Source organism: Thalassophryne amazonica, chromosome 15 (genome assembly GCF_902500255.1).
Source record: "Thalassophryne amazonica chromosome 15, fThaAma1.1, whole genome shotgun sequence".
NCBI lineage: Eukaryota > Metazoa > Chordata > Actinopteri > Batrachoidiformes > Batrachoididae > Thalassophryne > Thalassophryne amazonica.
In genome coordinates, this window is record NC_047117.1 from 83,300,884 (window position 1) to 83,327,966 (window position 27,083).

The window sequence follows — 27,083 nt, forward strand, 5'->3', positions numbered from 1 at the left end:
TCCTACAGATATGGTGATGGCACATTAATTCCCACTAAATAGTGCCGTTTCTTTTTTTTTTGCCATTTTTTTAATCCAATATTGCTGTAATGTCATCTTTTATATCGTTTAACAGGCTTCACCATGCTTATTCCATACACACGTACAACTTTGTGCATTTTACATTACATTACATAGTTACATTACATAGACCATTACATAGTCTCTTCAGCCTGCTGCCGTCGGGGAGGAGACTGTGCAGTCTCCAGGCCAAGACCAGCCGGCTGAGAGACAGCTTTTTCCACCAGGCTGTCAGGTCACTCAACTCCCTCCCTGCTTTGCCCCCTTTCCCCCTGTTGCCCTCCACTCACACATAAACACAAACTGGACTGTTTCACTTTCCACTCCCGTCTATTCCCTAACCTCCCTAACCTAAGCTGCTGTGAAGATATTGCACTTTATACATACAATACTCTCTGCACAATGATCAACAACTGTATATATTCTTGCTCTGGTCATGGAATTTGCACATATCCATTACTGCTGAATGTTGTCCTACCACTTTGCACTACAAGTATTTGTTTGTTTACAATTCTACACTTGATACTTATACTTTGTTATTATATTTCTACACTTGATACTTATACTTATACTTTGTTATTACATTTCTACACTTGATACTTATACTTATACTTTGTTATTACATTTCTACACTTGATACTTATACTTATACTTTGTTATTATATTTCTTTAATACCTTCTTTTGTGAGGTCAGGGAGTCCAGAGATCAGGTATTTCAGTTCTCAATATGTCTGTGATGTATTGTAGAAATGACAATAAAGCTGACCAAGACTAAGACTAAGATTTTAAAATGTCATGTGACATTCTGTACATAATGTGACCAGTACTAATGAAAGAAGTACTTCCATTGGTGCATTTCAAAATAAGTGTTTTCCAATCATCTGAAAAACCACCTCATTCCATCATAAAACATTTCTGCAATATTTGAGAGTTTGAAAAATACTTGTTTCCATAAGCATAGTTTCAATTCATTACATCAATTTGCGCCATTTGGAGGGTAATGGAAACCCGACTAGCAAGTCAAATTGAATGCTTACGTACTTATCAGAAGCCATTATACCAGTAGTTCTACTGCAGTAAGCTGAATGTTTTATCCTTAATCAAGTCCATTATCTCGGCTGAATTGAGCTGTTCATCCCTTTCCTTATCTGTTAACATACTGCGCTAACTCACATAATGAGAACTCTTGTGTGGCCTTGCACCTAAATTCAGTATTGCAGTTGGCTCAAGGCTAATACGAAGTCGTTGACCTTATTAACTCAGGGAACATCCATTCGTGGATCTGAAGTCACAGTGAGCCATGTAATGCACAGAACTGTGTTCTGTAGGTGAGTTCAATCAGGCTGGTTTCGCATGTTCAACTCTCCAGGCTGGACACACACACATACAAAGGATATGACACAAAAAATGTCTTAAACCAGTACGTGGACATCTTCAGTACTTGGTCTCTCCAGAAGATCCTTGGGAACTGCTGGTACAACTCTGTGTCAAAACAAACGGTTACTGCGAGAGACTCAGATGACTCGTACCAATCACACTGGGAGGGAAAGTCGTCGCTAACATCTTGGTCATGTGCCAAATATTCTCTGGCCATATGGTATAACTCACGGTTTATTTACTATAGTTTGGAAGATCATGCGATTTATACTCTAGTGTGATCTATACACTGAAAAATTACACACATTAATAAATTGGAAGTGTTTATATGGAACTTTTCCAGGAATCAAAGTGCAAAAAAGAAGAAGAAATGGCAACAACAAAAATTACACATAACAATGCACGAAAAAAAAAAATCCCAAATTAAAGAGCTGATAATTCAGAAAAACAACTACGAAACTACTTCAGCAGATATGTAACTAAATCAGGTTTGACATTATTATGTTTGGGAACCTTGGATGGGTTATTATCTCAAACTGGAAATATCAATTCTAACTGAACACCCCTGGTGAATGTTATTCTTTGCATCCCTGTTGGTTTCAGATGGGAATTTTAGACTTCAAGTAGATGTAAGGTGACCAGATAATTATTCACTACAAAAGGGCTGAGACAGCTGGCACAACGCCCAGTGCGAGCAGATTGCTTTTTGTGAAAGGATGAGATTAGGGGAGACACAAACATGAATATGGGCAGCTGCAAACATCTTACTATTCAGGAGCTGAACACTCAATTTACTGAAGGAGTGTGTTTGCATATTTGCCTTTGATTATGTAAATGCAGTTTTGGGTCACAAAAACTGTCAAGGTCGGGGTTTGATTTTAACTCCTTCCTATGTGAATTTAAAAAATATATCCATGTACGATAAGCTTCCTTTGGAACGTAGCTGACATTAAAAGGCACATTGCTCTTTGCTACTAACCGAATAGCAGCAAGTCTCAAGGATGATCACCCTATTGGAGAACGTCTCATTATGAGACTCGATGTGCAGCGTCCTCTCCTTTCGGTTAATCGTGTTTTTCTGGATGAAGTAGACATAATCCACGCCTGCAATCTGTAAATCACACACACACACACACACACACACACACACACACACACACACACACACACACACACACACACACACACACACACACACACACACACACACACCTATTTATGCTGAATGAAGCCTAAATAAGCAGAGAAATAAAAAGCATGCACTGAGTTGCACTTAAAAAAGGTTACCTGGTAATAAAAAATTGACAACCCAAGAAAAAGAAATAAAATTTGAAGATCAATTATAGCAAAGGATGAATGTTCTCACACTGTAAAATACAATCATTATCCCACATGTGCATACCCGTTTAAGAAGGCGTGGAGCATCCACATCCAGTGCACAGCGCCGCTCTATTTTGTGAGTGGATCCATCCTCGCTGCTCTCTTCGTTCATCACATCGCTCGCGACAAACATGGGAATAAGGTGGCATGTGGGGAACCGGCGCTCGTAGGCCTGAAAGGGGGGAGACGTAGAGATTTGTCAGAACACTTATAAAGCTGAGAAAACATACGTTATTTTCAGTTAAAAGTTTTATTTCGGCAAGATAATATTTCATGTCCACAGAGGTGGTAAAACACATGGCTATACTGGGTCCTGCATAGCATCATACAGTACAAAACTGAGTCATGCTGAAAAATAATAACCATTTTATTATTATGTGACCATCTGCCACTGTTCTTGTGTTACTGAGTTGGTGGGTACTCCTACAAAGAAACAATGTGCCTAAAACATTGGCACAAAATTAGACATAGGCCAAAAAGAAGCACTGAACTACAGTAGACTGAAGATATAGAAAAGGTGAAAATTTAATAACTTTATGAAGAACTCAAGAGTGATTACAAACAAAAGCTCTTTTAGCTGACCATTGTTTAAAACTTCCCACTTCAGCTAAAGCTGGGCTTACACTGTGCAAGTTTTGGCCCTCTTTCAGCCAATTTTTCACTCGTACGAGAATTTTTTGGATCGCGCCGAGATTCAGCTTAATTGTGTGTCCTGCTTCGTGTAGTATACATGGAGTAATGAGCTGCGTTTAACCTCTCACAACCACCTCCTGATCGGCAATCGTATGGTTGGATGAAAATCAAACCTGTTTGATATTCTGGTCGGCCCTCGTGAGAGTATCATGCTGTTGAAGCAGCGCTACAAGCGTCTACGAGCTGATTTACCCCAACCTCTCGCACTGCGCATGTGCAAACACCGGAGAGAGCATAAACAGTGATCATCTCTTTGGGAGAGCAGCTTCTGTTTCATTTTCCCCCTTAATCTTCAACTCATGTAAAGTCTTGTATTTATTTTTTTAAACTTTGGTGTCTCCCATCAAGAGTTTTTGTAAAAATAAGCAATGTAAATAAAGTTTGGGGGAAAAAAAGCTTCTGTTTACGTTTTGCTTCCAGAAACACGAGTCCGACGTGTTTTTTTTTTTTTTTGAACGTACACTGGGCCTCATGTATCAAAGTTGCGCACTTGTGGCGTAAATTTACGGAGTAAATCTGAAATACACCAAAGTTGCTGTGACAAGTATCAAGCAGTGCGCACCTGCCCATTTCCGGCGTACGCCTGACGTGACCTTGATAAATGCGGCGGGTGAAAACAATTGTAATTATAATAAACACGCCCATAAATATTCAGACTCCGCTTCAGACACATCCTCATTTTACGACATGGAAGCCAGGAAGACGGCAAAGAAAAAGAACTTCACCAATCACGCGTGCCAATAGAGTGTCAAAAGCGGCTGTCGTATTAATTGTTTTGTAGTATAATCAAAAAAGTGTTACAGTGGTCCCTCGTTTATCGCGGGAGTTACAATCTAAAAATAGTCCGCAAAAAGCGAAGTCTGCGACGTAGTCAGCCTTATTTTTTACAATTATTATAGTCGTTTTACAGCTGTAAAAACCCTGTAAATCCACTTTATACACTTTTCTCAATCAGGCATGAACATTTTCTCACTTTTCTCTCATGTGTAAACACTCTCAAAGTTCAAACCTTAGTAGAAAAATAAGACCAAACTGCTTTCAGGCCCAAACATTTGTTTGCCAAATAAAAATAGAATGTTTTTGCTATAAATAATTATGATGGCTTTTAGAACTAACAAATTTAATTTTAACGATCAACCTACGAGGTTGGACACATAAGAAATTATTAATAGTGACTGACCAGTATTTCACAGTTCCTCTGACCGCACCTCTTCGTCCTGGCGCTGCACCACTGTCGCGTCTTTTTCCAATCAAACCTCGTTGCAGGTGTCTTTTTCCGAGTGACAAACACAGTTAAGAGTAGTTGTTGGCGCTCTTTTTTCATATGGGGCGAGAAGATTCTTATAAACAGACATGCAGACCACAATGTACTGTAAAAAAAAGGCATGCAAAATTGGACTAAAGAAATCCGCGAAACGGCGAGGCCACGAAAGGTGAACCGTGTTATAGCGAGGGACCACTGTATTCTCTTTTCACGTCAATAATTCTTGACGTGGATATTTGCTCGCTCAATTAATAAGACACTCCTAATTTTTCAGATTTCTTTATTTTAAAAATGTATTTCTTTATTTATTTTATTGTAACAAACGAATGGAGACGACACAACCTGATTGCAGCACGGGCGAAGGGAATGACAACACTACAGTTGTAATTATCAATTCCATTGTCTAAAACGATCACACCACATAAAGTTAAGCTCAGCGCTGCTCTGGCTCCAGGCTCGAAATCTGGAGAAAAAGGCGAGCAGCACTTTCTTTGCAGTCAGCGCTGTGGCCACGGATCGTGCTCGAGACCAACAATCCCGCAAAAGCGGGATTTGTATTAATTATTATGTAGTATAATCAAGAAAGTGTTATTTATCTAACATATGCATTGAGTTGTATAATGGCACTGTTTATCATGTTGATCATTTTCATTTTTATATGGATTCCAGTGCTGGTGTTGTGTGGGCCGCTGAAGAGGAGGTACTGCTGGCCCACCACCACCAGAGGGCACCCTGCCTGGAGTGCGGGCTCCAGGCACCGGAGGGCGCTGCCGCCTCACAGAAGCAGCCAGGGTGACAGCTGTCACCCATCACCTGAGACAGCTGATTCCAATCAACAGGGAGGTATATCAGCAGGACGGCATCTCCACCTCATTGCCGAGATATCGCCCTATCAAAGAGGTAACAATCTCCGCCCAAACGTGCTATTAATTACAGTTGTAATTCTTGTTGATTGTTTGTAGGATAGCTGACTACTGGACAACTCTTGGATAAGTACTCACCTTCCTACATTCCTTTATTGTTGTTGACGAGAGGTGGAGGTGGAATCTCCACCCTCCGTGTTGCTGGGTGCAGCCGCACCCACACCTGACTGTTTCTGTTCCTTGCCAGCAGTACCGGATCCGACGAGCGGAGGCAGTGGCCACCTGGGAGTTCGGGACTTGGCGGCTCCAGTATTCCCGGGGTTCGGTGGCAGAGGAAATCGGGTTGGTTCCGGTTCGACTTGGACAGACGTCTCCTATCGTCGAGCCTGCCCACACGACACCGTTGTAATTGGACTCAATTTCAATATTGTAATTGGCTGTGTTTGTTGTGCCTGTTTCACAACAGTAAAAACAGTGTTATTTGACTCCTCCATTGTCCGTTCATTTGCGCCCCCTGTTGTGGGTCCGTGTTCCAACACTTTCACTACAGGATATCTCGGCCAGCGTCATGGATCCCAAGGGGCGTCAACCAGCTGTTGAACGGCCAATGGAAGAACAGGGCGCGCAGGCGTCCTAGGGAGGGGTGATCGGTGAGTTGCAGCGGATCCTCACCGCTTTCACGACTCGGTTGGATTTAATGACCGAGCAGAACGTCCTCCTGAACCGCAGGGTGGAGGCTCTCGCCGCACAAGTGGAAGCGCGCCCCCCGGGCGCCGCTGCGGCTCTCCCTCCCGTCGACCATGTGCGTAACAGCAACGTTCCACTGGTCGTTCAACGACCCCTCCCACCTTCCCCTGAAGCTTACATAAGCCCCCCAGAGCCGTACGGAGGCTGTGTGGAGACGTGAGCAGATTTTCTTATGCAGTGTTCGCTCGTCTTCGCACAGCGTCCAGTCATGTACGCGACCGATGCTAGTAAGGTAGCTTATGTAATAAACCTGCTTCGCGGCGAGGCACGCGCTTGGACTACAGCGCTCTGGGAGCAGAATTCACGGCTCCTTCTGACATATGATGGGTTTGTGAGGGAGTTCAGAACCGTGTTCGATCACCCTAATAGAGGAGAAACCGCTTCAACCGTGCTACTGTCGATGAGACAGGGGCGTCGGAGCGCAGCTGCCTATGCAGTCGACTTCCGCATCGCGGCTGCGAGGTCCAGCTGGAATAGCACTGCCCTCCGCGCCGCCTTTGTAAACGGACTGTCATTTGTTCTTAAGGAGCACCTGGTGGCTAAGGACGAACCGCGGGATTTAGATGGGCTCATCGATCTTGTCATACGGTTAGACAACCGGTTAGAAGAACGTCGGCGGGAACGAGACGAAGGGCGTGGCCGGGCACGCGCCGTCCCTCAGCCTTCCGGTTCCGACCGCGCTCCGCCTTCCCCACGCTCCACGGCCCCTGCGCTCCGTGGGGCCACAGCTCCCCCTGCTGACGAAGCTATGGACACGAGTAGGGCAACATTTAGGGCACCAGATGCACAGAGGAGGCGGGCCCACGGAGCTTGTTTTGTTTGTGGCTCGATAGAGCACCACGTAAGAGACTGCCCCGAGCGGTTAAACACCAACGCCCGCCCCTAGAGACTGGGCTAGGGGTGGGCCGAGACATTCACGTGGGACACACCCACATTGCTACACGACTCCCAGTTACGATCTTTTATGAGGAATCAACCCTGAAGGCCCCAGCACTGGTGGACACGGGCTCTGAGGGGAATCTGTTGGACAGCAGATGGGCCAGGGAGATAGGGCTCCCTCTGGTGGCGCTTACCTCGCCTGTGCAGGTTCGAGCACTAGATGGCTCCCTACTCCCTCCAATCACGCATAAGACACCACCTGTAACTCTGGTGGTGTCAGGAAATCACCGGGAGGTGATCGAGTTTTTTGTGACTCCGGCCACCTCCCGTGTGATTTTAGGATTTCCCTGGATGTTGAAGCACAATCCCCGGATTGATTGGCCGTCCGGGGTAGTGGTTCAGTGGAGCGAAACCTGCCATCGGGTGTGTCTAGGTTCCTCGGTTCCTCCCGGCTCCCAGGCTAGGGAGGAGGTCAGAGTCCCGCCCAATCTGGGGACGGTGCCGGTGGAGTACCACGACCTTGTCGACGTGTTCAGCAAGGATCTGGCTCTCACTCTCCCCCCCCACCGCCCGTATGATTGTGCCATTGATTTGGTTCCGGGCAGTGAGTTCCCGTCCAGTAGGCTGTACAACCTCTCACGGCCTGAGCGCGAATCAATGGAGACCTACATCCGGGACTCGTTAGCTGCCGGGTTGATCCGGAATTCCACCTCCCCGATGGGTGCAGGTTTCTTTTTTGTGGGTAAAAAAGACGGCGGACTTCGTCCATGCATTGATTATAGGGGACTGAACGAAATCACGGTTCGCAATCAATACCCGTTGCCCCTGTTGGATTCGGTGTTCACACCCCTGCATGGAGCCCGAATTTTCACCAAGCTCGATCTTAGAAATGCGTATCACCTGGTTCGGATCCGGAAGGGAGATGAGTGGAAGACGGCATTCAACACCCCATTAGGTCACTTTGAGTACCTGGTCATGCCGTTCGGTCTCACAAACGCTCCCGCGACTTTCCAAGCGTTGGTTAACGATGTCTTGCGGGATTTCCTGCACCGGTTCGTCTTCGTATACCTAGACGATATACTCATCTTTTCTCCGGACCCTGAGACCCATGTCAAGCATGTACGTCAGGTCCTGCAGCGGTTGTTGGAGAACCGGCTGTTTGTGAAGGGCGAGAAGTGTGAGTTCCACCGCACGTCTTTGTCCTTCCTGGGGTTCATCATCTCCTCCAACTCCGTCGCTCCTGATCCGGCCAAGGTTGCGGCGGTGAGAGGCTGGCCCCAACCCACAAGCCGTAGGAAGTTGCAACAGTTCCTAGGCTTTGCTAATTTCTACAGGAGGTTCATTAAGGGCTATAGTCAGGTAGTTAGCCCCTGACAGCCCTGACCTCACCAAAAGTTCCCTTCACCTGGTCGGATCGTTGCGATGCCACGTTCAAGGAGTTGAAACGGCGCTTCTCGTCTGCACCCGTTCTGGTGCAGCCCGATCCTAGTCGCCAGTTACTGGTTGAAGTGGACGCCTCGGACTCAGGGATAGGAGCCGTGCTGTCCCAGAGCGGGAAGACCGATAAGGTCCTTCACCCGTGTGCCTATTTTTCCCGCAGGTTGACCCCAGCCGAACGGAACTATGACGTCGGCAATCGAGAGCTCCTTGCAGTGAAAGAGGCTCTTGAGGAGTGGAGACATCTGTTGGAGGGAATGTCCGTGTCATTCACGGTTTTCACTGACCACCGGAACCTGGAGTATATCAGGACCGCCAAGCGGCTGAATCCCAGGCAAGCCCGCTGGTCACTGTTCTTCGGCCGTTTTGACTTCCGGATCACCTACCGTCCCGGGACCAAAAATCAAAGATCGGATGCTTTGTCCCGGGTACATGAAGATGAAGTCAGAACGGAGTCGTCGGATCCCCCGGATCCCATCATCCCGGAGTCCACTATCGTGGCCGCCCTCACCTGGGACGTGGAGAAGACCGTCCGGGAGGCCCTGACACGAGACCCGGACCCCGGAACCGGACCGAAGAACAAACTCTACGTCCCACCAGAAGCTAGGGCTGCAGTCCTGGACTTCTGTCACGGTTCTAAGCTCTCCTGTCATCCTGGGGTGCGAAGAACCGTGGCAGTCGTCCGGCAGCACTTCTGGTGGGCGTCCCTGGAGGCCGACGTCCGGGGTTACATCCAGGCCTGTACCACCTGCGCCAGGGGCAAGGCTGACCACCGCAAGACCTCGGGTTTGCTACAGCCGCTGCCCGTGCCTCATCGCCCCTGGTCTCACATCGGCCTGGATTTTGTCACGGGTCTTCCGCCGTCCCAGGGAAACACCGTCATTCTCACGATAGTGGACCGATTCTCCAAGGCGGCCCACTTCGTGGCCCTCCCAAAGCTACCAACGGCCCAGGAGACAGCGGACCTCCTAGTCCACCACGTCGTCCGTCTGCATGGTATACCATCAGACATCGTCTCTGATCGCGGCCCCCAGTTCTCCTCACACGTTTGGAGGAGCTTCTGCCGGGAACTGGGGGCCACGGTCAGTCTCTCGTCCGGGTATCACCCCCAGACCAATGGGCAAGCAGAACGGGCCAACCAAGAGATGGAGCAGACCCTACGTTGTGTGACAGCCGCGCACCCGACGGCCTGGAGTACCCACCTGGCCTGGATCGAGTACACCCACAACAGTCAAGTATCATCAGCCACCGGCCTCTCCCCTTTTGAGGTGTGCTTGGGGTATCAGCCCCCGTTGTTTCCGGTGGTTGAGGGAGAGGTCGGTGTGCCCTCGGTCCAGGCCCACCTACGGAAGTGCCGTCGGGTGTGGCGTGCCGCCCGTTCTACTTTGTTGAAGGCCCGGACGAGGGCGAAGAACCATGCAGACCGGCGGCGGACCCCGGCTCCCACGTATTGTCCTGGGCAGGAAGTGTGGTTGTCCACCAAGGACATTCCCCTACAAGTGGACTCCCCAAAACTACAAGAACGATACATTGGTCCGTACAAGATTCTCAAGGTCATCAATCCCGCCGCAGTGAGGCTTCAGCTTCCGGCCTCACTGCGGATTCATCCAGTGTTCCACGTCTCCAGGATCAAACCTCATCACACCTCACCCCTCTGCACTCCGGGTCCGGCACCACCTCCTGCCCGGATCATCGACGGCGAGCCGGCTTGGACTGTGCGCCGGCTCCTCGACGTCCGACGGATGGGCCGGGGTTTTCAGTATCTGGTGGACTGGGAGGGGTACGGCCCCGAAGAACGCTCCTGGGTGAAGAGGAGCTTCATCCTGGACCCGGCCCTCCTGGCCGACTTCTACCGGCGCCACCCGGACAAGCCTGGTCGTGCGCCAGGAGGCGCCCGTTGAGGGGGGGGGGGTCCTGTTGTGTGGGCCGCTGAAGAGGAGGTACTGCTGGCCCACCACCACCAGAGGGCGCCCTGCCTGGAGTGTGGGCTCCAGGCACCGGAGGGCGCTGCCGCCTCACAGAAGCAGCCAGCGTGACAGCTGTCACCCATCACCTGAGACAGCTGATTCCAATCAACAGGGAGGTATATCAGCAGGACGGCATCTCCACCTCATTGCCGAGATATCGCCCTATCAAAGAGGTAACAATCTCCGCCCAAACGTGCTATTAATTACAGTTGTAATTCTTGTTGATTGTTTGTAGGATAGTTGACTACTGGACAACTCTTGGATAAGTACTCACCTTCCTACATTCCTTTATTGTTGTTGACGAGAGGTGGAGGTGGAATCTCCACCCTCCGTGTTGCTGGGTGCAGCCGCACCCACACCTGACTGTTTCTGTTCCTTGCCAGCAGTACCGGATCCGACGAGCGGAGGCAGTGGCCACCTGGGAGTTCGGGACTTGGCGGCTCCAGTATTCCCGGGGTTCGGTGGCAGAGGAAATCGGGTTGGTTCCGGTTCGACTTGGACAGACGTCTCCTATCGTCGAGCCTGCCCACACGACACCGTTGTAATTGGACTCAATTTCAATATTGTAATCGGCTGTGTTTGTTGTGCCTGTTTCACAACAGTAAAAACAGTGTTATTTGACTCCTCCATTGTCCGTTCATTTGCGCCCCCTGTTGTGGGTCCGTGTTCCAACACTTTCACAACAGCTGGTTCATTTTGGTGTATAATTTACGCCACCTCTCGACCTGGTGTATATTTTCAGCGCACCGTACGCCAAAGACCACATTGATAAATGCCAAGTAGCGCAGCCATTTTGGCGTACACCCCATACACACTCAAATATCGCCGTATGCAACGTTGATACATGAGGCCCAATGGGAGTAGTCAGACAGCATCAGATAATCGGGCCGTATAGTGTGAGAACATAAATCGTGCACTCTGAACTTTTACACCCTGCGGTTTTGTTGTACAGTTTGAGTTGGAGCAGAGTACAACGATTGAAAATATCGTACAGTGTCCATCTTTAGTCACACCACAGAACAGCTCAAAGTGAAATATTTACACTTCAATTTTTTGTTACAAAGGGCTCAATATCAATTTATTGTTAGCACCCCGAGGCCACAACAGCATTATGCACGTCTTCTTTTTATTATCGCCACAATGCAACATTTTGAATTTGACTGGCATGGTTGCATAACAGGCAGGTTCGTTAGAACATCAGACGATTAAAGCCACACCAACCTGTCTGACATTAATGACTGCAAACTGATTTATTATAGTGTGCATGTATTATGTATTTTTCTGTCGCCATTTCTCAAATTGTACCCCAACACTCAGGTTACCAGGGGATGAATGAATGAATGACATTTGCTATGACTGAATGAGCAAATAGGTGAAAGAGATTAAAATGAATAAATAAAAAGACTAGAGAAGCAGAGGCAGATTATAGGGGGAAGGTGACAGTGCAATCAAAGACTGAGTGCTGTTTGGAAGGACTTGGAGGTCGGCTGGGTTCTGCAGATAAAGAGGCTGTGTTCTGTGGAGCGTTAAACAACCAATATGACTTTGAGCTGCTTTGAAAAACAATACAAAACAGCCAAGTCACCGCTGCTGCAATAGGGTTGTAAAATACATTTGAGGTGCAGAAATTACCAAAACAACTCAACACTGAAGCTGAACGATGTTCTAGTTACCCGTACTGATCCACACATACACAGTCACTGGTAACAATGTGATGATTCTGTTTCCCAATGTTTAAAGAAGGTGTTTAACAGATACAGGTACTGCTGCATCATAGCCAATAACCCCAGACTTTCAACTGCTTAGCTGTGGTTTCAGGTCAGAACACGGCTCGGCTAGTGTCACTCAGCCTGCTACCACTTCGTGAATCATGAACTCTGTTTTTCAGCTCCAGCCCTCTGCAGCACAGGCCACGAGCTTTTCACTGCAGATAAGAGTGCTTGTACGCACCCCATTTAAAACAATTGTATGTCAACAACAATGCATTGACCTCAAATAGCCTGTGCACGCCACCCTCATTTAAAACAAAAAAACTTGAGTAGGGCAAACTGAAAACAGCTCAGCTGTCAAAAAAAGTGATAAAAACAGGACGCTTGACAGTCATGGGATTGGCAGCATATGTGCTATCAGAACTAGTGTTTGGTTGCTTGAGAGAAAACTCAACAGAAAATTAATGACAACTATTTTGACAACCAAACTGTAAATTTAGTCATTTAAAAAGTAAGAAAAGTTTTTAGAGTTTTTTTTCCTATTGACTACATTTTAACTTTTGTAATAAATGAATAAAACATAACAGCTTTAACCACTTTTAGACACTTTTCACACACACCTTTTACATTGAACTGCATTTAAATAACCACAAACAACTATGCACACACGCACACACGCAGGTGTTTCCAGTGCAGAAGGTTCCTGATCCAAACTCCACCCCTGTCCATCCTCCAATACAGAGTTGCATCAGGAAGGGCATCTCGCATAAAACTTGTACCAAATCAACATGCAGACCTACCTTGGATCTACTGTAGTGGCCAACAGTGGAAAACAAGGGAGATGCCAAAGGAAGTTACACACACACACACACACACACACACACACACACACACACACACACACACACACACACACACACACACACACACCACACACACACACACACACACACACACACACACACACACACACACACACACACACACACACACACACACACAGGGGCAAAAAAGTATTTAGTCAGTCCCTGATTGTGCAAGTTCTCCTACTTAGAAAGATGAGAGAGATCTGTAATTTTCATCATAGGTACACTTCAACTGTGAGAGACAAAATGAGAAAAAAAAAAATCCAAGAAATTGTAGGACTTTTAAAGAATTTATTTCTAAGTATGGTGGAAAATAAGTATTTGGTCAATAACAAAAGTTCAGCTCAATACTTTGTAACATACTCTTTGTTGACAATGACAGAGGCCAAACGTTTCCTGTAAGTCTTCACCAGGTTTGCACACACTGTAACTGGTATTTTGGCCCATTCCTCCATGCACATCTCCTCTAGAAGCAATAATGTTTTGGGGCTGTTGCTGGGCAACACGGACATCAACTCAATCAAACAAATTTTCGATGGGGTTGAGGTCTGGAGACTGGCTTGGCCACTCCACGACCTTGAAATGCTTTTTACGGAGCCACTCCTTCCTTGCCCAAGCGGTGTGTTTGGGATCATTGTCATGCTGGAAGACCCAGCCACGTTGCATCTTCAATGCTCTCACTGATGGAAGGAGGTTTTGTCTTAAAATCTCATGATACATGGCCATGTTCATTCTTCCCTTAACACGGATCAGTCGTCCTGTCCCCTTTGCAGAAAAACAGCCCCAAAGCATGATGTTTCCACCCCCATGCTTCACAGTAGGTATGGTGTTCTTGGGATTGCAACTCAGCATTCTTCTTCCTCCAAACACGACTAGTTGAGTTTTTACTAAAAAGTTCTATTTTGGTTTCATCAGACCACATGATATTCTCCCAATCCTCTTCTGGATCATCCATATGCTCTCTGGCAAACTTCAGACAGGCCTGGACATGTACTGGCTTAAGCAAGGGGACACCCCGGGCACTGCAGGATTTGTGTCCCTCTCTGCGTAGAGTGTAGCCTTTGTTACTTTGGTCCCAGCTCTCTGCAGGTCATTCATCAGGTCCCTCCGTGTAGTTCTGGGATTTTTGTTCTCCGTTCTCATGATCATTTTGACCCCACGGGATGACATCTTGCGTGGAGCCCCAGATCGAGATAGATGATCAATGGTCTTGTATGTCTTCCATTTTCTTACAATTGATCCCACAGTTGATTTATTCACACCAACCTACTTGACTACTGTAGATTCACTCTTCCCAGCCTGGTGCAGGTCTACAATGTTCTTCCTGGTGTCCTTCGACAGCTCTTTGGTCTTGGCCATGGTTGAGTTTGGAGTCTGACTGTTTGAGGCTGTGGACAGGTGTCTTTTAAACACATAACTAGTTCCAACAGGTGCCATTAATACAGGTAACAGGTGGAGGACAGAAGAGCTTCTTAAAGAAGAAGTTACAGGTCTGTGAGAGCCAGAAATCTTACTTGTTTGTGGGTGACCAAATACTTATTTTCCACCATAATTTACAAATAAATTCTTTAAAAATCCTGCAATGTGATTTCCTGGATTTTTGTCCTCTCATTTTGTCTCTCATAGTTGAAGTGTACCTATGTTGAAAATTACAGACCTCTCTCATCTTTCTAAGTAGGAGAACTTGCACAATCAGGGATTGACTAAATACTTTTTTACCCCACTGTGTGTGTGTGTATATATATATATATATATATATATATATATATATATATATATATATATATATATACACACACACACACACATACATACACACACATCCACACCCGAGTTTCGATTCTAGCACCAATAAATGTACATATTTCAAGGCGAGTGAGAGAACAATGTTCTCCATTCTCTATGATTACACAATTATTTTTGACACCAGTCAACAAGCCAAGCTGTGACTAACAGTTCCTGGAATTTGGCTGGAGACTTTAGGCTTTCTAGGGGTATATGAGCAACAATACATGGTTACTTTATCCCTTCCTGAATATGCAGAAAGTACATTCCCTTTGGAACAAAAACAGAACCATTTCAATCAGGAAATCAGTGCACATAAGAAAGCAGGAAATGCAGCTTAAGTCTATAAACAGCAGCCGACTGCAAAGGGGAAAATGGAGTGCTGGCTGGCAGTGTGATCATTATCTGGCTTAAATCGTTCGCAAATATAACGTGACATTTGGCCTGATATCGTAAAGAGAAAAGCATACAGGGCACAAGCATTTGAGGTTTGTGTGGAATATTTCTGAAAAATGATTAATGAATATGAAAACTGCAGAAAAGGTAATGAGACAGAATGTGAGGTGTTTCCAAAGACGTGCCCTCACACAGAAAGTCCTGTGAAATTCATTAACATAGCAACCAGTTTCATTAGCTGCCTTCAATCAACTGACAACTCATCATCCTTCACACGAATGAGGAGGGATCACAACGTGCCCAATACATGACCTGACTTGATGGTAAACCGTACTGTAACACATTCGTCTTCGTAGCTAATCCAGTATGTCTGATAAACTAAGACTGTAATCAGTCAGCTAGACATTGCTAGATACATACAACTGTTGCAACAAATTGTACATGCCAATACATTATCAATGCATCTTGGCCAACATGATTGCTGAGTGATTAATGCAGTTGCTTTCAAAACAGAAGGGTCCTGGTTCAAGACTACCTGTGCACATTCTTCATATATGGTACTAGTACCAGGTATTCGTTTTGGATACCATCTCATGTAATTTTACTCACATTATTCATTCTGGAGATATACTAAATTGCCTAGTATAACTTGGTGATGGCCAGTACTCAATTATTCGTATTCATAGAATAAAAAAGAAGTGGTATCAGGCCATCTGTAGATACTAGCATGCCTATCCCCACTTCATAAGTGCCTTAAATGACCCTTTGAACATTAATATAGTAGCTAACAACTATTTTGAATGTAAATATTTACCGGTACTAGTTTAATAGCGTCCTGTGCTGAGAATGAAAAAAAACATCCTCCCAACTTTTTTAACAATCTCAGTGTGGTTGTGTAGTGTAACAGACCTCTGTTAATGCACATTTAGTGCACAGGCCCTGCCCTGTGAAACTGTTGCCTCTCCCCATGCATAAAGAAACAGCAGTACTCACTATTTACCACATAGCTATCAAATTTTTTCCCCCCAAATGTCAGCAACTTTCCAGAAATATGCCCAAAAGTTACATTTGGAGACTAAAAATGCCTCTGACCAAGAACATGGTCAGACTAGAATCCACATGCGCCAGCATTTTTCCCCACACTGAAAGCTATTACACCTGTTAAAGAAATCTTCAACTGCTGTTCCTTCAGCTCAGTTGGGTGACGGCAAGGAGGAGAAGCTCAGATATTTTATTTAGGGGCTCAAGCATTACGCTACATCAGCATCTAGTGACAGAAATAAAGCCAAAAAAAAAAAAAGAGTTCACTCTTGCAAATTCAGTGATGAATAAGACTTAACCTCAGGGGGGAAAAAGAAACCCTTATTTTGTGTGCCAACATATGGTGGACCATTCTTTGAACTTTTTGCTGACATTTCCTCAGAAACAACCAATTATAAACTGTAAAACATTGACAAGACAAGCAAATGACATCTAACACTGAATGAGGGCAGCCAGAAGGGAGTTCATTTCTGGAAATTATGCCACAATATTCCCAAGATTTGGCAGAAAAAATTACCACCAGCTCACAGGGTTGGCATGACATAGGCTTGTCATAACAACAAATGTATGACGTATTGTACTTAACATAGATGCTAAGCATAATACGTCATACATTTGTGGCTTTGTTGTGTACTTTCTAACATGTGTCTGTAATTATCTGCACAGAATGAGTCGATGTTGCTGGTCTAACTCATGCAGAGGATGTTGTGATGCCATCTGGTACACAACGTGGATCATAAGAACATTTGAGAGACTTCAGTCTATAAATTAGTGTTTCAACACTGGCTGTCCATGTGGAAAACCAGTGCTTCTAAAACAGCAATGGTACCTAAAATGGGGGCAAACATATGGAACAATGTGACATGGAACAAAAGCTGGATTAATCCGATTCACACAGGAACAGCGAACTGTAAAAATTGAAGTTAAGAACATCTATTCAAACAGAACAGCAGCATTTCAGGTGCAAAGTGGACAGATTTCTGACAGGAAAAAATAAATTAAAGGAATTATCCCCCCGCAAAAATAAATAAATAAATAAATAAAAAAAAGACCAGTTTGCTCTGGGATGCACGCAGGTGTTGTGAAAGCCTTGTGCTTTTATGTCTTAATAAACTCTCTGCCTGTTTGGGTGTTTTGCTTAACATTACGATTTGCAAACATGAAAAACATGTCAGGTATGGGCTCGTCAATGCTACTTCAATAAAAATGAATTTTGGACCATGTTTGTTTCATGTCCACAATACCAGCTTAACCAAAGAAGGTTTGAAGGGAGCCTCACTTTTCTGTGCTTTTCCAAAAGAGGATGGAATCACTACATTAGTATATGAACAGAACATTTTGTTGGCAGTTGGAGGGTTTGAAAGGTTAGGTGAAAGACTCAGAGTGAATGAAGTATGGAATGGCCTAGTAAATCTGTCCTGGTTTTCATTTTCAAGAGTGCAGCTACAAATGCCAAAGTAGGCCATCAAGAAATACATCTAAAACCCACAGATTCAGTTGAATCTGTGGGTTCTTCAACTCCCAGTTCTTCATCTCAGTCAAATTCTGAGTAAAATAAAATTCTAATATTTTCATGTGTGAGCTCAGGGGTTTAATTTCATCTATGCTATAAAAGTCCAGAGGCAGTTTTACATACTTTGGTGGTAAGAGTACTGGACTTCTGTGCAGAAGGTGGCTGGTTTGAGTCCTGGCTGACCTTGGCGCCTGATACCTCCCCTCTCATGATTGGTTCCAATTGGGGATACTAAGTAGCATTACTCCAGTCATGATTCAAATCAGCAAGTGCATTTGCTTCGTTTTTTTCTTAAACTTTTGCAATCATCATGCAAAGCTGCAGTTAAACTTTTCTCATAAATGTTATTGGGATTCCGTGGATGTACAAATACTGTAATTGCCAGTGACCAAACAATGGTGATGGGGCTCGAGTTTGAGCTATATGAATTGCACCTAGTCTGGTGTCCATATCGCCTTTTGAATACAAGTGCACAGATGGTGCATTTCAATGGAGAAACAGGCCTGTAATCTCCATGTCCTTTTTCTCCATAGCTGGTCTGACCAGTAATACAACTTACTGACGCAGCGCGACGGGAATACTGTGGATACAGCTGCATACAATGACACGTCATCAGTAAGACTAGTAGGAAAGTACATTTGAGTGCTTGATACAAAGAGAGTCAAATGATATGATCTGTTGTTCTGCACCAGTGAGCGCCAGAAACAGAATGCACTATATAAACATCTAGACTGGAAATCATAGCACCATTTTAAAACAAGATAAAAAAAAACACTTATTTAAATGAATAAAAATAAATAAATAAATAAATAAAATATTCTTATTTTCAAGAACAAATAGTGGTCAATGGCATTCATCAAAATAGTTTTTTTCTTCTTCTCTTTTCTACTGATAGTATACATAACGTGCTTGCATCCGGTATGGAATTTCCATCCATTGGGTTGTCAGTGGCCAGGAAGAATAATAGGAACATAAAGAATGAAAGGAGAACAAACCTCTGATTGAACAGATGCAACAATAGAGCCTTTAGTTTCTTCAAGTTACACCACGCACTTCTCTTCCTCCAGTGATCACACTGTGTTGCATTGTAGTGAAAAAACTCAACTTTGGAAGAAGGAAATAATCTTCCAAGTAACATCCACATTACATGGTAGGATGACATTCCATGAGTGCTGCTAGGTTATGAATGCATGACAGGGCACGTGTGTGATTCTGAGAATTAAAGACAGCAGATGGACATCTGGCACATGCCAAGGACTCGCTGCAGTTAAAACATGAAATGCTGAACTGTATAACAGCTGTGCTGACATCAGACTTAGGTAATCATAGGACATTATCAAAGTAAGTTTCAACACACACAAGAAAATAAATAAATAAATCACCACTGTTCACACAACAACACTCAACAACATGGATTTCTCAGGGTGTTTTACTATGGATATATGTAGTATTGTTTTCAACTCATTCACTGACCGTTCTGCACCATTCTTTATTTTTACCCAAGGCCAAAATATGGCCATTCCTCCGCACGTCTGTCTCAATGTGCCGAAAAAGTGCTGATGTCCACGTCTTTTCACAATTCCTGTGCTAGTCAGACGACGTCCCGGATAAAACACAGCGTCCAGTTTGGAAATGAACGGCATATTCCACTGTTACAGGAGTTTTTGTCATGGAAAGAGGAGCGGAGGCTTCGCGCATCGCGGTGGTGCCGCATGGCGCAAAGCAACGCCGTAATGAAGCCTCATGGGACATGTTCTGGCATGTCCAGGCACATCCACAATTTCTCGGATAATCACTCGATGGAAAAACCACTGACAGCTGTCTGAACGGCATCTCAAAGCCGTCCTGTGAGATCAAAACGGAGGTGGTTTTGTCTCGCTCCAGTAGCAAATCCATCGTGACGCGCGAAGCCTCCGCTTGGCTTTCCATGACAAAATCTCTTGTTAAAAGTGAAATCTGCCGGAAAATGGTTGATGTCCAGCTCTTGTGATAACCAGAGAAATAGCACACGATGGTCACGGATCCAGACAGCCATCCGTTTAGAAATGAAATGGTCGTTCAGCCTGTCGATGGCGGCTTCGGAGCGTGGCGCGCCCCACAGCCACTGGGGGCCGTCCTTAAATTGACAGTAACACTCCTTATTCTCTACCAAGCCTGTAACATTTTCACCGAAAGCCAGATAAATTTTTTCTAATGGTTTCCAGCTGCCTGTCTCTAACAGTTTCTGAAAAAATTCTGATGGAAAAAAAAGCCCAAATCATTCCGCCATTTCCTGGCAATGAAACAACGATGAGGGGGCTGGACCACTCCTCACTCAAAGTCTGCTCACAGGCGAATGACGCAACCAACAGGCGTGGAAAAACTCACGCATGCGCATGAGGGTTCAAGCTTGTCTGACGCAATCACACGTGATTCAAATCCATATGGTTTTTGAAAAAAATAATAAGGTCGGATACTTTTCTAATAGACCTCATATAGGGTGTTCCAAAAAAATATATACAACATTTAAAGCACTCGGTTTAACCCTTAAATGCTACAAACGTAATCACTACTGTTTCTTTTTTACTTGCAGAGACCCTGAAGTTTATGTTGATGCCAAGCAAGACAGGAAAATGCCAAGATTAACCATACTACAGCGAACAAAAATTTTATTGAGTTTTGGCACCAGACCATGAGTGTCAAACGGGTGCAGTTACTTTATGCTAGGCTGACAAAATGCAGGGCCAATATTGACATTGGTATGAAAAACTTCAACCTTTCAGCTTTCTATCTAGCAAAACATTTATTTCCTAGACATCTGCTTTGACCATTTTCTTTGCTGATAAAATGTTGCATATTTTGTGGGACCCGATATCTATCTATCTACACACACACACACACACACACACACACACACACACACACACACACACACACACACACACACACACACACACACGCACACGCACACGCACACGCACACACACACACGTTATTATCCAGTGCCACCTTGTACTGTAGTATGACTGCAGTATGCAACACGTTACAGGATCATTGTGTAAGAGTGCACGCTTACACATGCATCTGTCAGTGCACGTGTCCGTTTCTGTTGAACGGACAGAGGAACACGGTGGGGGGAGCGGAGCTGCTGGCGCAACGTTTCAGCCTTGCAGCAGGAAGGAGGCTGAGCAAGAGTCCTTGTGATCAGCGAATGAACTCTGCTGCAAAATTTTCTCAGTGGTTCACACAGTCACATGGTGCTTGGAGGTACAGTCTTTTATTAATGCTTTTTCAAAGCTGAACAGCCATCTGTCCCCACAGAAGAGCACACTCTCTTTTCGGCATTGAGCAAACTAAATGAATGAGACAGTGCAGGCGAGGGACCACGATTCATTAAGAAAAAACAGATGGATATTTCATCAGTTAGGACAGACATGTACAATGTCAGGACAACATCAAGACAAAACTTCTGGCAGAGCTGCTATGATTTAAAAAACAAAGCTGTATTATTCAGAATATCAAGAACAACGTGTAATCAGGGTTGCTTTTAAGCTGAGTATTTTCTCTTACTTCAAGGACAATTAAAAAAATTTACGAGGCAAAATCCTTAAATGAGCCCATTTCATGCTTCAAGAAATGCTGATGTGTACTTACACATCAGTAACTCTGAAACTCTTAAAGCTGCTTTTACACCTGGCTTTGTTTTGAGCTGACGTACAGCTTGGTGCAGTTAATTTCTCAAAGGGGCTCCAGTCTGGCTGAGTTCAATACCACATCGTCCAGAGCAGGCCCTCCTCTTGGCAAAAGTCAGTCCAAAATAATAATAATATAATATAATCCCCCCCCCCGGGTGATTCTCCCAAACATGCACTGGACCACTCTGAGCTAAGCACACAGAGTCCAACTGAGCTCCTGCAAATTTTCAACATGATGAAAAACAGCACGGCTTTAACCAACATGTCTACTTCCATCTGGGACACCCAAAAGCTTTGCAGAGGCACTGATCGGGAATACCATAGACTATATACAAGATCATAGCTGTTCCGTGGTACATATGGATTTGGCATGCATCTGAACTGCAGATTAAATGCATATTATTACACAAGTGTGATTTAGTGTCAAGTGGCTTGTTTCTGAAGAGATAACTGCATTAATTTTGATGCAGTCGCAGTAAAAATGTAAAACACTGGGCAACTTGTTCTCATTTTTCATTCAGGACCACAGGCAAAAGTTCCTTGTTTTCATTGTTCATCAAGTTCTTTTTTTTTTTTTTTTTTTTTTTTTTAATGGAAAGTAAAGTAGTATTTGACTCTCTTTTCTGAGCCAAAAAAAAAGATCACCCCTATGGACACCCCTATTGTACATATACTGGACAAACCTTGCATGACGTCACCCATAGGTTTTCTATAGACCCGGAAGAGCCTATATGAAGGCCAAAAGTTTTTGCTTTGGGTGTTGCCATGTTGACAGTGCTTACTCTGCCTACGTCACAATTAACCTATGTTTGGAAAAAGAGGTGGTGTGTGGGTGAGACAGTCATGACCTGGGTGGGACAAAAAGCCTGAATATGCCCCCAGCTTCATGTTATTGATAAGCTAACCTAAAAGGCAAACTCAGTTAGGGTGTTTTAATAAATCTTTTTTTTGGTGACTGGGCGATTGTTCTCATAAAGGTTTGCTTTGGTCTGGGCATAAAAAATTATGACCCGCTTATTTATTATTTAATCACAGATTAAATGGACCTAATGGAAGTGTTAACACCATTGGCATACAACATTAGATAAAAATTTCACTCTATGCAAATATTGAAGCACAGACATCTTAGATGATCAGTCAAGAGAATTAGCCACACAACTAGACATTATGACAGATATTTGCAATAAAATGCTCAAAACACGACAGAGATAGCCCTCCACAATGCTCTGAGTCTGAACTCTTGGCTCAGAAAGCTGTCACTCAAAGTGGTCATGCCCCTAATTATGCACAACTATGTCTTAAAACATCTTAGCTTGGGACTCCGACGAGGGCAGTCGCATCTCCTCCACTCTCCTCTCACCTCTTTCCTGCCCCTCCCTTCCTGTGGCTGGCCTCCGTTCTTTCCCAAGCTGGCAGGCAGCGCGACTTGATAGTTGCAGCGGCTACCAACACACTCACATCGCCTCAATTGGAAAACGGACTGTTTCAAGTTTAGTGCACATAAACAATGTAAAATGTATATGTGTTGTCCTAATTCTGATGTGTGCCATTATTACAGTAAACAAGTAATAAATGTAGATCAATTGCTGTTTGTATGTGGAATGTGAGTGTGGAAATCTGAAATTTCCCCAATGAGGGATGAATAAAGGTTTATCTAATCTAATCTAATCTAAAATAAGAAGTTAAAAAAAATTCTCCCTTCATATAGTTGTCATGAAAGGGGAAAATATATATACACAGACCAAAGCCCTTTTTTCTCCTCTAAAATTGCATATTTTATTTTTAATCTTTGTGTCTGTGGCAGTGTGGTCACTTTTGGAGCCAGCCTCAAGTGGCCAGTCAAAGAATTGCAACTTTTCCTTCCTGGTGGGTCTCATTTGGAACCACTGAAGCTTACCACTTGGAGAAAACTCCACCAAACCTGGCCTGGTGTTACAGCTGCTTTAGATAGTGTACAAACAGTGTGCATGCCACTACAGGTAAGGCCACAAGGTAATAGGAGACAGGCAAGCATTTTATAGCTGGATATACAAGCGAGTAAAGCAAGCGCCGCTGCAATGTTAGAGAACTAGACTGCAACACCTTTAACCAGACATGATGGTAAGTGGGTCAGGATACGGGAAGACAGAACACTGCCCCGGCCCAGTGGCTCCAGACAGGGACAGACAAGGCTGTCAGGATTAACCAAGTTTAGATATGTCAGCTCCTGAGTAAATGGAACAAAAATAATGAGCTCTAACGCGACATGTTAAGGATCAACCTACATGGAGACAATTACAGAAGGCATGCCTAACAAATGAATAAAAATTGCATGTTTCACATTGTAAAAGAAAGCAAATTCTTTGATAGAAGCAACTGCAAAACTGTCACACTGCTTAAGTTTGTGGAAGAATTATCACAAAAGTTTGTCGGCATCGGAACATTCAGGTTACATTGAATCTGTGACCTGTCAACTAGAACAGGTTTTTTTTTTTTATTTAAAGTCAATTAAAAAAAAACACTGATGAATATTTCCACATAAAATAGCACAATTAAGCTGCTGATAAAGGCAAAGGGACACCACTGTAAGCTGATTTTTGGCTGTCAACCAGTCCAAGATTTAGAAATCACACTTGACCATCAATTCAACATATTATTAAACTCAATTTAACTTTTAAGTTTAAGAGGTTTAAGTGCATGAGCACATATCTGTACATGTGTGGTTAAGAAAGGCAATTTATAAATGACTGAAATGCATTTATTTTAGCATGGAGAGCTTTGACCTCCCAGTATTAATATATAAAAAAGTAGGATTTTAAGAGTTTGACAGTTCTTGAGTTTTAATATGCAAAAGTTTGCTAGAAGGACAAAATTTCTCCTGACAAGCACAACTTACAGTTGTGAAAAATAGATATATTTAAAAAAAAAAAAAACATTTAGTTGGCTTTATCGTTAAGGAATTCACCCTTTTTGAAAAATCAGCTACTGATTGAAGACATGCTGCAAAGACCAAAGTGTAACGTATGGGTCACACTGCCCATTACCTGTTTATGTCAACCTACAAATCAAATTATGCTTTTAAAAATAGCCGGTCTGTTGTAATACAAAATTTCCAGGTTACGCATAATGAATCTCTGGTGTGGTTTATGTGGAAATCATCTGGACGAAAACATTTCTTGTTGACGACTGGGTGTAAACGCAAAGCAGGCATTAAACCGGCATAGCACGCTCAGTTCCCTTTCCCCTCCACTGTGGAAATTCTGCTGGGACAGGGGTAGGACCAAAGCGCTTTGTCCCCATGGATTAACTGCAGGCCCATACGTTTCCATGGAGCAGGTTAGACAACAACAAGCTTTGACTCAGTTAATACCCTCCTCTCTACTGTGTGTGTACTAATCTATGATATGAAAGACTTTAGACATATTTTGTGTCGATTAAATTCAACTGTGACAGATGGCATCAATTTAGAAAGTTATGTGCTATTCTGGGGTCAGTCCACTCAAGTCATTCTTTAATAATTAATGTGTTCCAGAAGCAACTGTCCCTTCAGGCCTGAAACAACAGTGATGGAGGTATTGTGTTGTGTTGTTGACATTCTTATGTGACTCCCCGAGGACAGACTGGAGGCTCTGAGAGCGACCTGCACCATGATAGCAATAACAGCATTGAGTACGTTTCCTGTTTTTGAGATGTGGTAGCAGACTCAAGGGATCGCTGCAGGCCAAGGCTGATTTTGTATAAACAAACTGTGTCTGTTCTACATTACTTCGATGACACACTGCCACGCTCTCCTAAAAACATTTTGTTGGAGGATTTTTTTTTTTTTTTTTTTTTAAGTTATCAAGGCCAGTATTAACACATAAGTGTATCTGCATGTTTAATAAGACCAAACTAAATGAGATAGTTTTGGCACTCAGTGACTGGCAGGACACCACACACAGAGTACAGTTCACAAAGTATCATACATACACACAGTTAGGTCCAGAAATAATTGCAGAATGACAACTTTTGTAATTTTCCCCATGTATATCACTACAATGGAGTTGAAAAGAACCACTCAAGATGTCAACTGTTAGCTCTAATTCAAGGAGTTTAACAAAAAACACTACATTAACCACTTAAAACTTATAGCCATGTGTATTTCATAGTGCCTCCATCTTTGGAGCTCATAAGTATTCGGACAAACTGAATATAAGGCTTTTTTATGCAAATCATTACTTTCACAAGAAGTTTCCCTTACATGCGTCAGGGAATAGACACAAACACTATGTCACTGACTAGGCCTTGAACTTCATTTATATCAAATACTGAGAAATACAAACAGTGGAGTACTACATGGTAAAGTTGTCTGAGGAGGGCAGTTTTAAAAAACTGAGTGACCATGAAAGAACAAGATAAGTGAGTGGAAGACAAAGCAGTGTGGACAGCAAAGGGTAAACAAAAATTCTATTTAGCACAGAACAACCAATGTGTGTTTTTTATGTGTATGAATAAAATGTACAGTGTATGACTATAAATATTAATTTATAGGCAAGAATTTTTGAACTGTGTCCAATCAAAAAGTTACAACACCACAATGGTTAGAACAAATGATTTAATGCTGATGCTTAAGCCCATCAATTGCATGGTGTATAATGTATGTATATATAAAAAGTATAATGTATGTATAACAATGAAACACACACGTACACGCACCATTATAACTCACATCCTGTTAATACATCGACTGGTCACAAAGTATTGACGTGAACAGTGTATATAAATATATAAATCACAAGAGTGGCCCTTTAGATACTTTGCTATTTTATTAATGACTTTTGCAAACAAGACTGTGTGTTGCTGTTCTCATCTTTCTCAAAGGCAAACAAAATTTGCAAATACACGCTTAAAATTTGCAAATACACACTTGCCTTTTTCTTCTCTACCAATGTTATAACTCATGACAATAAAGTTTGAGTTCCATTACAGATTGCCACAAAAATTAAGCAATATTTCCAGAATGTTGACAAAACACAATAGTGAAATGACAGCATTTCCACTGAGTGATAAAATGTGCCTATAGGGTGCCGCAGTCTCATTTGAACCCTACGTGATATCTCAGGATTTGACCACTGAGGGATGCCTGCGCTCTGTTGCGCAATATATACACAGTATAACTTCACATGGATAAATGGTGTACTGTTTTGTTTTCCGCTGCAATCACCGTAGCAGTCGCAGAAACTATTTTGTTTTTCGGTTCCCAGTGGAGAAGAAAAGACGAAGTGAGTGGGAGAGGTCGTGTCGGTAAGTGTTAGCCTACACAGCTAGCCAGAGTAGCTCCGTTCTCTCGCCTGCAAAACCGCCTTGACACGTTTGTGCTCCGGATCATAAACAATCTGCAACACATGTCCACTTTCCCACCGCATCGTCACTTTTTCTTTGCATTTTCACTTTGTTTGCATGTAATTTGCCCA

General features: G+C 43.8%; 1 protein-coding gene across 1 annotated transcript in view; it reads right to left on the minus strand.

Moving 5' to 3' along the window:
* si:dkey-237i9.1 (SEC14-like protein 1) overlaps positions 1–27,083 on the minus strand; it is a 90,419-nt gene that overhangs the window by 55,339 nt on the left and 7,997 nt on the right. The window contains exons 3-4 of the mRNA XM_034187416.1: positions 2,840–2,989; positions 2,417–2,548 (exon numbers count right to left, since the gene is read on the minus strand). Coding sequence (XP_034043307.1) covers positions 2,417–2,548; positions 2,840–2,989 — 282 coding nt within the window. The remainder of the gene's footprint in view (positions 1–2,416; positions 2,549–2,839; positions 2,990–27,083) is intronic.